This window comes from Phasianus colchicus, chromosome 4 (genome assembly GCF_987193195.1).
Source record: "Phasianus colchicus chromosome 4, bPhaCol1.hap1.1, whole genome shotgun sequence".
Taxonomy (NCBI): Eukaryota; Metazoa; Chordata; class Aves; order Galliformes; family Phasianidae; genus Phasianus; species Phasianus colchicus.
The window spans coordinates 3,603,306-3,619,867 of NC_143439.1; the positions used below are offsets into that span (position 1 = coordinate 3,603,306).

Below are 16,562 nucleotides of genomic sequence, written 5' to 3' on the forward strand. Positions count from 1 at the left end.
TAACTAATTCAAAGTGAAGAAAAACATTAGGTTGCTTAGCTGATGGTATTTGAGAGTCATTTTGGACTGCTGACAGCGACTCTTCATCTGGTTGTTATTTTGGAAAATACAGCAATATTTACTGGACATTATGATACGCCCTTACTTGAACCTACAGTGATACATCTGAGACTCATGTGACTAGCAGGTACCGAGCAGTGAGTCATGATGCTCTGATTAGCTTAATTGCACTGTCTAATCAGCCCAGTCTTGTTTTCATTACCGCGTAACATTCACTTGTTTTATGGCAGCTACGTGTGACTGCATGAACAAGTTGTTCTTCTCTTGGCTTCTCAAAAACTACTTGTGAACCATTGCCTGTTCCCAAGAGCTCATGCAGTTTTGTTGCTTTTTGAGGCTATTTTTTTGTGTGTGTGTTTGTTTTGTTCTGTTTTTAAGAGAATGCACATAAGTAGTGAGCTTCATTAATCAGTTTATTTTGATGGAAAGCTGTGCTCTACTGGGAATGTCTTGTTCTTTGACTTTCCCTGATGTGTTCTCTTGAATGCGTCTTATGAGAGCTTAAAGAAGGGCTGACATGTCCTTTCCACGTTATTTCTGCATCCCTAGGGAAGTCAGGTTTACCTTACACTACATATTAAGCCAAATTTGGTTATTTCTTTAAGAAAGGAAAACTTGGGCAGTGTTAAATTAGTCTCACGTTTTAAAGAACAACAGGAAAAGAGTTTTCTGCATCCTCCAAGGCAAAGAGTACAGATGCTGTAGAAATAAGTGCCTCAAAGCAGCATGTCTGGACAAGCTTGAAAGGTGTACAGCGTGAATTCTTGTTCTCTTTTTGAAAGTTTGAGAGCAATTGGGTTGGTGGGGGGAGATCCTGATCTGCAGAATCATGAATGCATGCTGGATGTGTATGTGAGTGTATAAAACAAAAGAGGTTTATCTTTCAATATTGACACACGTATGCAGCAGTGACCTAACAAGGGTTAAGGAAAGGAGAACAAAATAATCTGTTTCTTTTTTTAGATTTAGCACCAAGGTGAAACAGTTAGAGACATTAATCAATAATTAATAATTATTATTAATAATTAATAATAATTAATCATTAATCAATAATTTTGGAGCTATTATCGGGAAACTTAGGTGCTGGAAAGGACAGCACAAATGAAACATGAGATATGAGAAGAGTGGTTCGGTTTTTTCATATTGGGAGAACAGTAGCAGGTAGGAAGGTTGACTGACACCTTTGATACTGCATGACATGACATGATAGGTCATTTTCTTGACATGATGAACTCCAGATTAAGGACAGTCTGCATTCACAAAACAGGAAGTATAGTTGCGTTTTTTTTTTTTTGCTACTGTTGATGTAACTCTATCATTTTTCTTTTTTCCTCACATAGAAAACACTATTTTACGTTCCTTAATCCTAAAGAGAAACATCTGAATATTGTCTAGCATGTTATGGTGGCTTTTACTTTCTTATCTCCTACCTTCCTTTGTCGACTTGAACAAATAATTCCCAAGAGGTTTCCCACTCATAAATCCCCTATGATCTGTATGGTCCAACCTTCTCTCTCTTTTTTTTCTTTTTTTTGCATAAACAAAATGTTGTTAACAAGTCAGTGGACAAAGACCTGTGCTTTCAGGTCTTTTTGTTTTCCATTCCTATTTGATTCTTGCGTATTGGTGTTTCTTACCAGGTACCTCAGTTGCTCAGATTGTGACAGATTACTGCCTTGATTGTGATTTCTGTGTTTTTGTGCAGCATGAGATTTCAGGCACCAAGGACCACGTGTGTTTCTGTGATGCTGTGTTTGTTTATTTAATGCTATATCATCAGCCTGCTTAAGATTTTTTCTAATTATTATTAAGTGGAATAAGTTAAAACAAAAAACACTGTTAGTATGAGCACAGAGCAGCAGAGCAGATTCAGCCTGGGATTAAAGTGTAGCTTTATCATCAGTACCTCTCTATCCCTGCTGTACGTATAGAGACCTAAAGCAAAAGTCCACTTGAGTCATTATGTAAGTTACAGAGCGGTGCATAGAAGTCAATCAGCTTTTTAAAATCAGAAAATCATACAGTGATTGTTAGCTGGAATATACAGCAGGACACTTCTGATGGCAATGATGGATTCTGTGCCTATGGGAATAACCAAAATATTGATCCCAGAATTTCTTCCTCCTGCTACTCCTACATTTCAGTTCACAAAGGTTGTAAATGTTATCAAGGGTTTAACAGGTGAAAGTTCTTAAAAAAACTATGGGTTTGAAGTATTCAATTAACTTATAGGTGATTCCCTTCGTTTAGGAGAAAACAAGGACAAAAATCGTGTTGTATAAAAACGTTCCCATTCTTAACCATATAAAGCTTCATAGAAGAATCATATTTTGTCCTATGACAGTAGCCTTGAAAAAAAATTTGCAAGTGCAGATACAGTAGTGCCACTTACAAAACGAGTATCCCTTTACCTATAGTAAAGATTGTGTAGAGTCTTTCAGGTGCCCTAAGAAGCAATGAAAATTAAATCAGAACTTTCATCTTTTCACTACAGCATCCACCAAATCAAACGTTACCTATAAAGATTATCTGACGTATTTTGAAAGTACTTCAAAAATGAAATTAGCAGTTCTTTGCAGAATGACACTGCATGAAGCCTTGGGAGTGGGAAGAGCCCCAGGTAGCATTGTGAGCTGGTGATATTTCCCTCTTTTTGATACAATGGAAACAAAATCAATTGCATTTGAGTGTAATTTTAAACTCTGTCGTCTGCTAATAGAAAAAAAAGTTGATATTGAAAGGAAATTCGAGCTAGCACTCTATAAACCACTACAAAAGCTCTTTGTAGATCAGTTGCACTTGTCCTGGAAAACTGTTGACAGTGGCATAATTTGTCCCTAAGGAGTCTGGTAAGGCATTGCGCATCTGTAAACGTGGGGATCTGAAGCTGCTGTCAGATTGAAAGCAGAAGACTGGTAGAATCCAGTTGCTAAATCCTCCAGCTGCCCTGCCTGACCCTCGTTAGCATTTTCCTTCGTTTTTTCCCTGGATTCTTTGAGCAGATTTCCTATAAGCTGTGGACTTAAATGCACAGATCCTGTTTTCTATAAACTTCAGACCAATAAATTCTGAACCGTGCCTCCAAAGATTTTGAACTGGATTTGTGGCTGTGCCTCTGTGTCTTAGTCATTCTTTGGCAAAGCTACGTCTTTGCCAGAGATACTTGCTTACTGTCATTGTTCTTTGATCCTTGAGCAGTTTATGCCCAGTAATTGCTTTAAAATTAGAAGTATATCATTCTGACTTTGTATAAAAAGGATTCGTCCACCCGGGTCTCAAATTGCAGCACAAATTAATATAGTTCCATATCTATATAGCTTATCTGGATTATTACTGTGGTAAATTAATTTTTAGTGCAAAGCAAAATTATCTTTTTAAATATTGGCCTTAGGTCGTTTCTCTTGTTTGATTAGCATTTGCATTTGTTACTGGGATGCATGGGGAGGAATTACCTGGTCGCTTTATATCAAAGTAAATTTTAATTATTCTCACGATATAAAAGTTTTTTTTTTTTTTGCCAAGTGTGTTTAATATTCTCTTGTAATTGCACATCCCATGAACTAGCATGTATTTATGACTTGATATTCACACTCAAATGAAACTGAATATTTATAAAAAACGTAATCTCAATGATCTGTATACTTCTAAGAGCATATCTTAAAGTAAGCATATTTCTTCTGTCTCTATTTAGTCATTCGTGACACTTTGGAAGATCCTGTTTCCAGAGGCAGTGCTGCCTGCCCCTTGGGCTACTTTCCCTGTGGCAATATCACAAAGTGCTTGCCCCAACAACTTCACTGTAATGGTGAGGATGACTGCGGGAATCATGCTGATGAAGACAACTGTGGTACGTTGTTAAGGCTTTTCTTTGTTTCTGACAGTCACTAAAACCCATGCCAAGTGGAACCAAGTGGAAGCCATATTAATATTGCGTGTTTTTCAGAGGATGTAGTAGATATTGGCTTTCCCTGATAAAGCCACTCAACAAGCCATTTGCTAGGAAGAAGGGACTACATTTGCATATCATAGACATTTATCCAATTTTATCATTTTCACGTTTCATTTTGATGTGTACATGTATGTCTGAACTAGAAAAGGCCCGTGCTGTAGAAAGATGGACTTACATGCTGATGGTTTGTAATGCTTGACAAAACTGTTAAAGCTGGCTGGGAAGCATAATTTAAAATAATTTTCAAAGTTGGCCAGAAATCTTTCATGTCCTAAAACAGGTGAAAAAACAGAGCCGTGCTTGTATGAGTTCTGCAAGCTGCAAGGCTGCCAGATTTTGGAAATGTAGATATCTGAGGAAATGCTCATAGGCCGCTGCTGCCTCCATTTCCATGGAGTGAAGCTGCCACATCCAGCCAGGCAATTACTTTTGGCTCTAATCCCATTTAAAAGACCTGTGCCGCCTTCTAGATTTATGTCACTTCCACCATAAACATACTTTTCATTGCCAATGATTTAAATCTTGAACAAAATTGACTCTTGTTCTATTGTTCTTCTGTGTATAAGTTGTCTCTTAAGCAGTTGATGCATGTTCCATTTCTGTAGAGTACCAGAAAGTCTGTTGTGCAAGGACTTGCTAAAAGTGTACAGATTGATCAAGTGGGGATTTGGACACACAGTTTTGCAATGCAACAGGATATACAGGACAATAGAGCCTGCAAAGCAATTTGGCTGCAATATAGAATCCATTTCCAAGTACAACAATGAGCTAGAGACCATTTCTGAGAGCCTAAGCTGTAAAGGATGATGAGTTTTGTACCAGCACTCTGAGAAATTAGTGTTTTCTTCTTGCATCGTAACTCGATATTCTCAAAATGCACACCTTGTATAATGCACTGTGGTCACGTTCAGCTCTAAAGCTGATATAGCAGTCAAATTTTATTGTTTGGCTAAAACAAGAGTAATTACATTGCCTGAGAACTGGAAATGTTCTCTTGGGGTTTCTGTAACATTCCTGCACTGAAGTATACGTGGAAATCATTGTTGGATAGATTTTTTCCAACCATTCATCTTCCTTAAAATCAAAGAAAGTGTTACCAATTAGTTCCCAAGACAAGGATGCTGTCCAGTTATTTCTTTATGCTGCAGTTTCCCAGGACTACTTCAGTGTGCCTGCTATTAAGCCAGGAGTTATAGCTAGTTTTTTATACCCTTTTTTAAAATTTACTTACAGTTTTCAGTTGAAATCATTGCTCCTAGTTACAGAAAAGCAATTAAAATTAAATTATTTCACTGAAGTAATCGTTTTGTGCAGCACTATAGGAACTGTTATTCTTATCCACAAGGTACTCCAATTTAGTAACTCAACTTTTAAATTCTTGCACGCTTCTATCTTGCATAAATTTGAGTAAGACTTTTGAGGTGGTAAGTCTACAACAGTCAAGGCAGCACATGTGGTGGGGATTGAGAAAAAATAGTGCAGGCCCTAAAAGGAATTCAGAAATACTAGATACATGCTTCTCAGGTACAACTAGCTAGAACAACTGCTCCACCAATTATGTCTTCAGTAATGACAAAGCCCTATCTTAAACCTACTGAAAAAATATTATAGCAAAGGTTTGCGTTTATTTTAAACCAGTCTGATAAAGAAAGGAGATGCAAAGCAAAAATAAACAGTAGTCCTTTCTTTGATGGGAAAGATGATATCAATGAAGACAACTTTTTTTTTTTTTTAAAAAGCACTTCTTTTGAAGATAATAATGCCATTGCAAAAATTGGGTGAAATTGCTTGAAAAAAAGAGATACTCTGAACATTATACAACCCAGGGTCCAGCTGTTCAACAGTAACTGCTAGATGTGCAGAGTATTAATAGAAACTGATTACCAAAATAGCACTTTTAAGAAATATCAATGAATTAAACAAGCAGAGAAGTAATTAGCATAAAAGCACACTTAGATACTCCGAGAGAGTTGCTTTGTAAAAACCTTTAAATGACATTACAACAAGAAGGCATAGATTTTTCTTCTATGGTCATCAATTACAGTGAGATACAGAAGCTATCTGGGTAGTCTGGTCTTGCAAATTACTTAAGTTGGAATCTTGAAATTCCACATACAGTATGGTTAATCAGCAGCTTAAAATCTGTCTGCTCAGTAACTTGCAAGATTATTGATTTTCTTGATTTGTTTAATGTTTATTATATGATGTACAAATCCATATTTAGAGCTCACATGGCTGTATGGTAGGCTGGAATTAAAAGTTGAAAGTCTTCTCTCCATGCATTGGTGCAAGAGAGACCGACATAACAGGAGTCTGAAAATACTGACATTAGTTGGTCAGAAGAAGGCTGGTATCTGGACCCTGTTATTAATGGTCCCCATTAACATACTCTGCAAGTTTACCAGGCTACTGAGAATGTGTGTCCCAGTCCCGTGGCCTCTTGGATGTTCCTCTAGACCCAGACATCTTTACTCTGTGCCCCCATTGTATGCATACCACAAGCATTTTATAGATGTAGATCAGAAACCATCAGAGATTTCACTAAATATTCCAGGTATCTTCTGGCAGTTCTGCCCCTTTCCTCTTACCTTGAGCGGAGTTCTGTAGTTTCCCTCTTTATTCTTTATTTATACTTATGTCATTATCTTTGAGAAGGTTTGCAATGGTTGTTCTCTTTCATGCACTGCGTGCCCTATAGCAGTAAAATATGATTACAAATATTTGAAATTAAAAGGATTCTTCACTTGCTGGTAGCTGTCTTCGGTTGTTCAGTAATAGCATTTTCTGTTAAATCCATGCACGTAACAATTAGCTTTGTGGAGCCTCCTTCACATCTGCTTTCTGTTTCCTTTCCACTGAGATCTCTATCAGAATAATAAATTAAAAACTAAGAGATGCATCCTGAAATTAGAATAATGGACAGAATCATATTTAGATCTGAGATGGCAACGGCAGTTCTTAACCTCAGGGTGAGGATGTCCTGTTTGGCAGATAAGCTTCAGCATTTCTTCCACTTCACAACCCTTCTGGAGAGGGAGTATCCAGAATGAAGCTGCTCATGTTTGAAAATTCACATGCCTTTTTCACCCAGTTGGGTTTTCAATCAATAAAGTAGTGTGTGTGATATCCTGATGGGGAAGAGCTTGAGGCAGCTATAAGAGAAGAAGAGCAGCAATTTTTCAAGCCCTAAGTGACGACAGGTTCTTTTCAAACTATCATTAGGTAACCTTAAATGTGCATGGAAAATACAATCTTACCTTATGAACTTGAAAACATAGTCCATCAAGTAGCGGGTGGCTCTGCACATTTTCCATAAATACAATATTTTTAAACAAAAATGATTTATGTAAACTTTTATCATTTGTCATAAATGCTTGTGGTTTTGAGGAATTTTCCTTTCTAAGGTTAAGTATGGCAGTAAATTTTTCCCTGCTCTTCTGCCCTGTACTCATTCTTTCTGAAATACTGAGTTCTTCATAAAGCAACCAAGTATGATGTTTAGCAGTTTAGCCTACATCGTGTTTCTCTTGGAACTATTTTTGTATCTATGTTAACATAATAGTCACAAAGGTAGCAATTCCAGCATCCTTCTGTGCTCAAGCCTGATTTAAGTGCAGTAGGCAAAACAGCTTGAGTTTGATTGTCCCACCGAGGATGTGTTTGATTTCACTCATAATGGCTTCAGCTTAATTTTCAAACTCTGGCCAGGTTGATGTGGGAATTGTCTATGAAGAAAGTAGAATAAAAAGTTATTTCTCACATTGAAGGCTACAGTGTTCTTGCTACTCTAACCTAGCTCTGTGCAAGGCCATTTGAAGCCCAATGGCATGTTGAAAGAGCCAAGTGCATGCTCATGCAGAGAAGCATTTTGAGATCTCTGGCTTGACAGCAATATGTGGTGATAAGCAAAACAGAACTAAAACCAAATGCTAGACAAAAGCAACAGCTGTTGAAATCAAAACAAAAATTATAGTATTTCTGATGTAGCTCTTCAGCAAGTCCACCTGTGTTTTATTATCTTCAAGTACATTTGTTTATATGAACAAATTCTGATGTGACGAACTGCAAAAGCGTATGAAAAGTTAGATCGTAACACAAATGTACTCTTTGGACAGAAAGCAGTAAAGTTGCCAGAAATCATCAATGTATATTTTTCAAATCACCAAGTCTGAGTATCTTTAGACATCTTTTTTTTTTCCCCCTTTAATCTGCTCCTCTATTGAGTGTTACATTTAGAAAACTTCATTGTTCATTTTTATGCAACCTACCTAAGAGGGCTGAATGAGCAAATTTCTGTCCTAGATAAAAGTCAGCTTTCTTTGAATAAATATTTCAATTACTCATAGTGATAAAAAAAATGTAAGGTTGTCAGTCTAATAACCTCTGTGTAATTACCAACTCTAGATAAATCAGTAGGTCGGTTATCCTTTTGCACTCTTATTAGAAGGTACTGCAAAAATTCCCAGTGCAGCTAAACTTTGTGTGTGTGGTACTTCACGTGTGATCTTCTAAGATCTTTGTTGCAATGGACTTTAGTGTTCCTAGCATTCCTCCATGCAATCAATGATTTGTTCATATACGTGTGGAATAGTTGTTTTGCTGATAAGATGGCAGCGAATGGCATATGATGATGGAAAGTCTTCCAGCAAAAGAGCAGAGCTGCTTGCCTCAGTTTTTTGCTCCAAAACCAACCGTTGGCTCTTGAGTTCAGGTTGGTACAAAATTGTACATGGAGAAATACAGAAACGGAATCATGTTCCAAAAGAAGCTTTTCTGCTTCCAGAGAACGCTGTGTTTTACCTGGGCAATTTGAAAGCACGTTATGGTATTTCTTGAAGTCTAAGACAAAGCCCTACTGGTTTGTCTCTGATACATTTAGAACTCTGAGTCTGTTACAGGCTCTGAAAAATCTCTTGGGTGTAAAGTACCGGTGTGCTCACTTCTTTGTAAATAATCCTTCTGCTTTCAGATCTTCACTTTTTCCTCACTTCCATTAGGGTTTCATAGCACACGAGTATACAATCTATATCTATTTAGTTATTGGATAATAACACAACAAAATGTTGTGTTCTAGTTTAGAAATGCAAACAATAAGACCAACATAAAGCTTTCATTCATACCTCCTGGGCTTTGATCACAATATGTTTTAAGAAGTCAGGTGTGCCTGGTGAGGGCTAATCTGGATTGACTCCACTAACATCAATGGAAAGGCTCCCAGTGGCTTCAGTGAGCAAAGATTCGTAACTTCCCTAAATTAGGAAACTAATGAAAAGCTTCAAAGTGCATTTGTGACTCGTGTTAGCATTTCATGCAATTTTTAGAAACGCTGTGCTAGCAGTGATTTATTTTGTTTATTTTTTCTCTTGATGAGATGAATTCTAGATTGTGATCTGCAACCTGTAGTGGAAACAGGAAGTAGAGAATGTGTCCTCTCACATTGTCCATGATAGCAAATATCATAAATAAATGCCTTAATTCTTCTCTTCGACTTAATTTGAAACAGAGTGGATATTGAAATGGATTCTTCATTTATTACTAGCAAACAACCACTAAATCTGCAGACTGCAAATATCAGAAGTAGAATAAAAAATATATTAGGAGTAAAAATTGTAGTAAGCAAATAAAACACTTCAGCATTCATATTCGTTTCGAAGCAAGAAATCTGCATGCGTTGTGCCTAATTAGTTGCATTTCTCTAGGCTGGATTTTTGCGTTGTGAATAAGTCAGTAGAAAAATTACGGTTATGTATTTGACTGTAACTCCACTTAGAAGCAATAATAAAAAGGGAAGAGAAAGAACACCACGCTAAGGTGTTTTATCTTTTGTTCACTAGCAGGATCTTTAATTATGCAACAATTAATGGAAAAAAAAAATTGCTGAAGCTATTTTGAGAGTTTCCTCGGTGTTCAGAAATTTGGCTTCTGGACAATTTAGCTGATAGTTCTGCAAAACTGTTTTTTGGCAGTTAGGCAGTGATTATAGTGTGTGTGCATTTGTTTTTTAATCACAGTGTCATAGCCGCGTTTTTCCAGTCCAGTGAAGCAAGAACAGGCATGCAGGTTTAATTTAAGATGTTTTTGACTCTCCAGAGGAGTTCGTCACTGGCTAAATGCACTTACCATTGTACTGCTCCCAGACCTAACAGGACTCAGAATAAAAGGCAGCATTCAGTTCCCCATAGTTAGCGTTCATGTATGGATGTTTGTTATGGTTTCTCTAGCTACTAAGCTGGATATACAATGGAAATCACAGATGTGGATTGCTGAAAGAACGGAGGCAGTAAACTCTTTGAAGTCTTGCACCTATTTCCATTTACAAGCAATGGCTTCACCTGTTACTGTGTGCCATGCCATCAGGCTGGCTTTACGTCAAGAATTATTACCCCTTTTATAAAAGGGCCCATAAAGTTTGACAGGATGAAAGTAACGAAATTCTGTATAGCTGTCATTGTTTTCCCTCATGTATTTCTTTGAGCATCTACAAGTTTAGAGAGAATTACTGCACTTCGTGGATTTAATACATCGTATTTTAGATTTCCATAGCAGAAAACTAAATTTCTATGGGATGTCTGAAAGATACATGCTTTAATACTGCAAAATTGCTCGTTAAGAAATGGGAAGTTTCAGAGAATACGACATTCTTGGTTTTGCCTCAGCAGATTGCAGACGAGCTGGACAATTCTGTTTTTCAAATAATGAATGATATTTATACTTAGTCTAACGTTTTCCTGGCATGCTGTTTATGTACATAATGCTTAAAATGTGAGATTTAAACATGTGAGACAACACTCAGCTTTGAGCCTGTAAATTTTCTTTATAAAGCAAAAAGAAAATACTTGGAATTCAGCAGCATGTGTTCACAATGTAGCAAATATTTGGTAAAAGATCAGGTCTTTGATAGTCACATTAAATTTTTTATATATGCAGTTGTATATGGACAAGTTTTTTTCTTCTGTCTGCTATTCATCCAGCTGCACATACCACTGAAATTATTAGATTTACGCTGATCTAAAACTATCAAATAGATTTGCTGAAGCTCTGGAGGTTTTTAATCAATCAACCAATCAGATCTTGAAAGACTGTTGATAGCTGAGGGAAGCTCTTTTCTAGACTTTTTTCTCTTTGGGTCTCCAAAGTCATGGCTTACTCATAGTGGATCTTCAGAGCAATGCAAGGTTTATGTACATATCTGTGCTATTAGCTTGTATTAGTTTATTGTCACACTTATTTCAAACCTGGGAAATAGTTCTAGAAAAACGAAACAGGAAAATTGAATAATGTATACAGATCAAAAATTCTGTTCTGTAAACTAGAGAACTCTCTTGTGCAAATGTTTTACGGGAATAAAGGTACAATATTGGGAAGATATTTGTCTTTTGGAAGTTGGAGCCTGCTTATCTCCTTAAATTTGCAGTGGTTTAATGTGGGTACCTTAAAATCAAGAATAAACTCACACAAGCGGGAAATTGAGCTCATTCAGAAAAGCGTAAATCTCATTTGAATTGATATAATTCCTTTTTGTTTGTTTGTTTTTGAGATAACGTTGTCACATATAAATAGGCGTGTTATATTTCAGTTCATTAGCAGGTACAGAAAAGGGTCAGTGTACAGTAACACATCTTGGTGTGGGGCATGTTGCCTTTGCTTTGACAAGTAAGTCAAATTTTCTTCACCTGGATATCTAAACTGGGCTGAGAAATTTACTCTCAGAGTCCAGTGTTCCAGGCACTGCAAGACTCCTCTCTGTAAAATCTCAGTATGGGTTTGGTCTTGCCATAAGTTATTGGAATGCATCAGCATATCCTCATGCTGGAAAAGGGCAATTATGTGAATGTTTTAAAAGGAGTTGCTCCTGCACTCTTGCCCGGAGAAGACAGATTTTCCTTGTTATACTAAAAAGTATTTTTTTAAAAATCCTGAAGTTATTTGTTACAGTGAGAGAAAGTTTATTGGAGTAAATACATCCATGAGTTATGTCCATCGACAGCAAAGGCAAAATCAAAGTGTGTCCCAATGGCTCTTTAGAATGTAGAAGCATTTATGCATTTCACTGATATCATTTCTCTTCGTAGCGACCTGTGAACACATGGTCAAGAGAAGGAGAAAGTTTTATAGAGCATGTTCTTTTTATAAGGCCTGTAGTTCTTTTTATAAGGCCTGTACTTCTATCTTATACAGTGTGTACATATGTTATATGCGAGTTACATTTTTTAATGGAGCAAAAAGGGATATTTTTCTTGGATTTGTCATTGAAAGGATTATTTGACAAGACTAACACACTCATTCCCATCAGAAATGGTAATTGACAACCTCTAGGAAGGAACAGTATGTTAATCTGCCTTCAAATAAGTCCAGTTTACAATAATTTAGTTCATTTCTCCCACACAGGGGAATAGTCGCTCACTCCTTGTTTTCTCAGATCTCCTTCTTACTGAAGTACAGCCAACATAAACTATTTTAGAACTGGCTCGGGAAAAAGTAACTTTTCATCTGAGCTGTACTCCCTCAAACGACAGATTTTGAATTTCAAGACCAGTGCTATTGCCAGTCATTTCTTAAACAGTTTGGAGAACCTCATCTCAACAGTAGTAAACAGGTCGCAAACCTACCATATAAACCCTAAATAATTACAAAGCGTTTTAGAGTTCTGGCATTTGGTGTTCCACTGAATGGTTGCACAAAATAGTTATTCATACAATGCATTCATCTGAGATTTGACAAAACAACTCACGTAAAATAAGGACTGTTCCACACTTAACACAAGACTTGGCCCAAACCAAACATTTTTCAATGTCAAAAAAAAAAAAAAAGGAAAAAAAAAAGCCATAGGGAGGAAAAAAAAAATGTTGTTTTTTTTTTTTTAATATTGAACTTATACATTCTAGACAGCCTGAATGGTTCCACTACAAAATAATCAGTCTTCGTTTTTCTTTTTTTCCCCCTTCTCTTTTATGACCACTCAGAAATACAGAGCTGTCTCTTGACTTCCTTGGAACCACTGGTGAACTTCCACTTCACAGTGAACTGCTCCCTTGTCCCTTTTAGCATAGGAGGCTCTGCTCGTGCCTTCCCTCTGCAAATAAAAACTGCAGGGGTCATCCTTTGTAAATGCTTTGTCACGTGGCAAAAGCATTTAAAAAAATACTAAAAAGTGGAATCAAATTTTATCTATCCACCCTCTAGCATCAGAAGCAGAGAAGTACAGACAAAAAATAAAAATAAAAAAAAAAATTGATGCCTTAAATGTCTATCAGTTTACAAGAGGATTAGAATTTATGGCTTTTAACTATAAATTCAGAGAAGCAGTTAGTTGCCCAAACTTTTCTACGATTCTTATTATGGATTAGAAGTTCCATGTTTTGAGACTGTATTCCTGGCTGCAAAGTGTTTGCTGTGACTATACTCTGAGAATAAACTCAGTTTTAACACGTTTAAAAATCTATTTCACAACCCTCAATGAAAGATTCCTCTTAAATATTACCTCCTCTGTATTCGGGCTATTACTACTAGTTCCACCAGCTCCCCATTTGCTGGGTCCAGTTTTGCAAATGAAAGAGTGAAATCCTTTTTAAAATTAAAAAAAAACCAAAAAAATACAAAAAAAAAAGAGCCACCACCAACAATACAGAAATGGTGGTAGGGGAAACCCCATTACAGCTCTAACTGCAGGACAGGAGGTCTATAATCCCTCACTGCTTGACAAAGGATCTGTTTTCCTCATTTCATCGATTATAGATTCCACATTTCAGGTTTGTAATCCAGTCCTAAAACTGAACTTCTGCTTAATATTTAAAACAAGCAGAGCAGTCTTTCAGCAGATTTAGACTCCCTTCGTTTTGTCCAAAATGAATTATGCAGTTTCTGATAATCAGCTTAATGATCTGACCTGGCAAAATTGCTAATCCTTCAGCAGACACCAGGTGCTCTCAAGGAAGTTAATGAAAAAAGTGCCTTCTCTGGGTGGGAAGCTGACATTCTTGTAGGGCATAGTATGGTTAACATGTATTTTCAATCAAATCTTTTTTTTTTCTTTTTATAAAGCAGTTCCTGAAGACAGAGATTTCTTATTGCCTCATTTTTTTTTTTTTCAATTTATGCATAACAAATGAATAAAAGATTAAAGTTCCTACTCATTCAAAATATCTGTTAATTAGAATGCACAGTGCAGCTTTTCAGCTTAAGCATCTCTCAGAAGAGCTCCATCTGCTGACACTGCGGGCAGATTTAAGGAGATGCTTGCAAGGTAATTTCCCTGTAGAGCTGAGGAAAATGCATTGTAATGTGACATGAGGAATAAGTCACCATTTCAGAATGGGAGAATTTACAAAAAATTAAATACGTTTCACTTCTCCCTACCTATTTTTTGAGACAACTGTTCTTGCTTGAACATAAAAAAAAAAAAAAAAAAAAGTTATAGGAAAATGTTCATGAGGAATGGTATTTAACTAGTATAACTAGACTACCATGCAAAATGGAGGAAGCCAGTGTTAGTATATTAAACAAATGCAACTAAGAGTGTAATAATAAAATCAGCAGAGCCATCCTTGGGTTTCACATGTAAATATTTTTTGACAGCAGGTATCATTACAAATAATGTTTCTAATTACCACTGACACTTCAGCTCACCGAATAGCGAGTGCCATCCTAAGGAGCACTGCTGCTACAGGTGCAAATTTGTTCAAATGAGATGCTTGAAACTAGAAACGTTTGGACATTATCAGAGCTGAAGAGAGGTCAGACCCAAACTAGCAAGACAAAAAGCAGGCCACAGCTGTCAAAAGTTCTTTTTATTTCTTTTTGGTGCAGTGTTGAATACTGCATTGAATGTGTTACAGAATATCGCATGTTGTCTCGAGAAGTGCTGTTTGATTGGCCTCCATCTACATTTTCAGGGAAGAAATTAGAAGTTCAGAAGTGAAATGTCACCCTTCCCCCTTCCCCCTTCCCCCTTCCCCCTTCCCCCTTCCCCCTTCCCCCTTCCCCCTTCCCCCTTCCCCCTTCCCCCTTCCCCCTTCCCCCTTCCCCCTTCCCCCTTCCCCCTTCCCCCTTCCCCCTTCCCCCTTCCCCCTTCCCCCTTCCCCCTTTCCCCTTCCCCCTTCCCCCTTCCCCCTTCCCCCTTCCCCCTTTCCCCTTCCCCCTTTCCCCTTCCCCCTTTCCCCTTCCCCCTTTCCCCTTCCCCTTTTCCTTCTTTCCTTTCCATCACAGAAAGTGCTGAGTTGCTTAAGGCATCAGAAGATATTCCTTCTGTGCAACCTACAAACTCAGTACATAGAATTAATTGGACAGATATATTCAAACAAGGTCATTTACTGTTCTATGAAATCTTCTAGAATAATCACGTTATTGATATAAAAAAGAAAAGCAAAAAATAGATGCTATTGAATTTAGTGAGGGTATTATTCTAATGTCTGTGTTGTTCTTTTTTGTTGTTGTTAGAAGACAACAATGGATGGTCTCTACAGTTTGACAAACATTACGGAAACAACAAATTCAACAAAATGAAATCCCTGTACGCATTTCAGACCAAGACACCGGAGTGCCGTAAGTTGTTGTTATTATTGACGACTCCTGGAAATAAATATTTAGCAAATGCACTTATCAGAAATAGAAATGTAGTGCAGCTTCATTTGTAGTAAAACAGAATTAATGTCTCAGACTAACAAATGTATTTAAGCTAATTTCAGTTGCATTAGGGGTGACTTGTTTTCTATTAGAGGACTGCTAAATGTTTGCCAGTTAGGAGGGCAAGATAAATGTTTAATTGAATACATGAATTCAGCTGAAAAGATCATGAAATGCACATTTTTCAGAGTGAAATGAAGGCAACGTTCGTTCAAATTCACTTTTTCACTCAACAAATATTTATTGAACCCCACTCTCTGTTACACCTACAGTCTTTTGTCCATTCATACAGAAGTGGTCTAGTATGAGCACTAAGATGAATCACAGAGATGGAACTTCGCTCATTCTGGTAGATGTAAAAGAATCAAATAGTCTAAAAAGTTTGAAAAAATATAGCATGCCATCTTCTTGTATCAAGCCTATAGCTCTGTTGTAAAAGCTCTTTCTCTGTGGCTGGGAGTTGAAATACTTTTTAACGTTTATTATTAGGGTATTCCTAGATCTATACAAATGATGTAAAAAAAAGAGTATTCCTTCATTTAAATTCCATTTGACACAGGCTGGTAGATCCATCTTTAGCTTTACTGTTCTTTTTACACTGTATTTCTTTCCTCCGCATTCCATCACAATGCAAACCCAATCTTCCACCACGACCACCCTCATGCCTTCCTGCAGTGGCTGGTGCTGTACCAGCAGAATGTACATGCCAAGGGCTGGAGGTCTCCTGTGATGCTGCCAAACTGCGTGCCGTCCCTTTGGTCCCTTCAAACGTCACCATGATGTGAGTAGAGCATGATGGGGGTCTTGTGCTGTGTTCAGGATTGACAATCAGTTAACAATTCCTCTAAGGTTTGAAGTATAGTTTTTCACTGCATACCACAGGAGAAAAGGAACTGAAAAACTCTGTGTAATGTCGGTATTTATAACAGTG

At 37.2% G+C, this 16,562-nt stretch overlaps 1 protein-coding gene across 4 annotated transcripts in view; it reads left to right on the top strand.

The window, feature by feature from the left end:
* Positions 1-16,562, top strand: part of RXFP1 (relaxin family peptide receptor 1) — a 48,924-nt gene that overhangs the window by 15,353 nt on the left and 17,009 nt on the right. For all 4 annotated transcript variants that reach the window (XM_090138452.1, XM_090138453.1, XM_031614236.2 and 1 more), the window contains exons 2-4: positions 3,752-3,907; positions 15,446-15,550; positions 16,307-16,412. In XM_090138452.1, coding sequence (XP_089994578.1) covers positions 15,508-15,550; positions 16,307-16,412 — 149 coding nt within the window. In that variant the 5' untranslated portion in view covers positions 3,752-3,907; positions 15,446-15,507. The remainder of the gene's footprint in view (positions 1-3,751; positions 3,908-15,445; positions 15,551-16,306; positions 16,413-16,562) is intronic.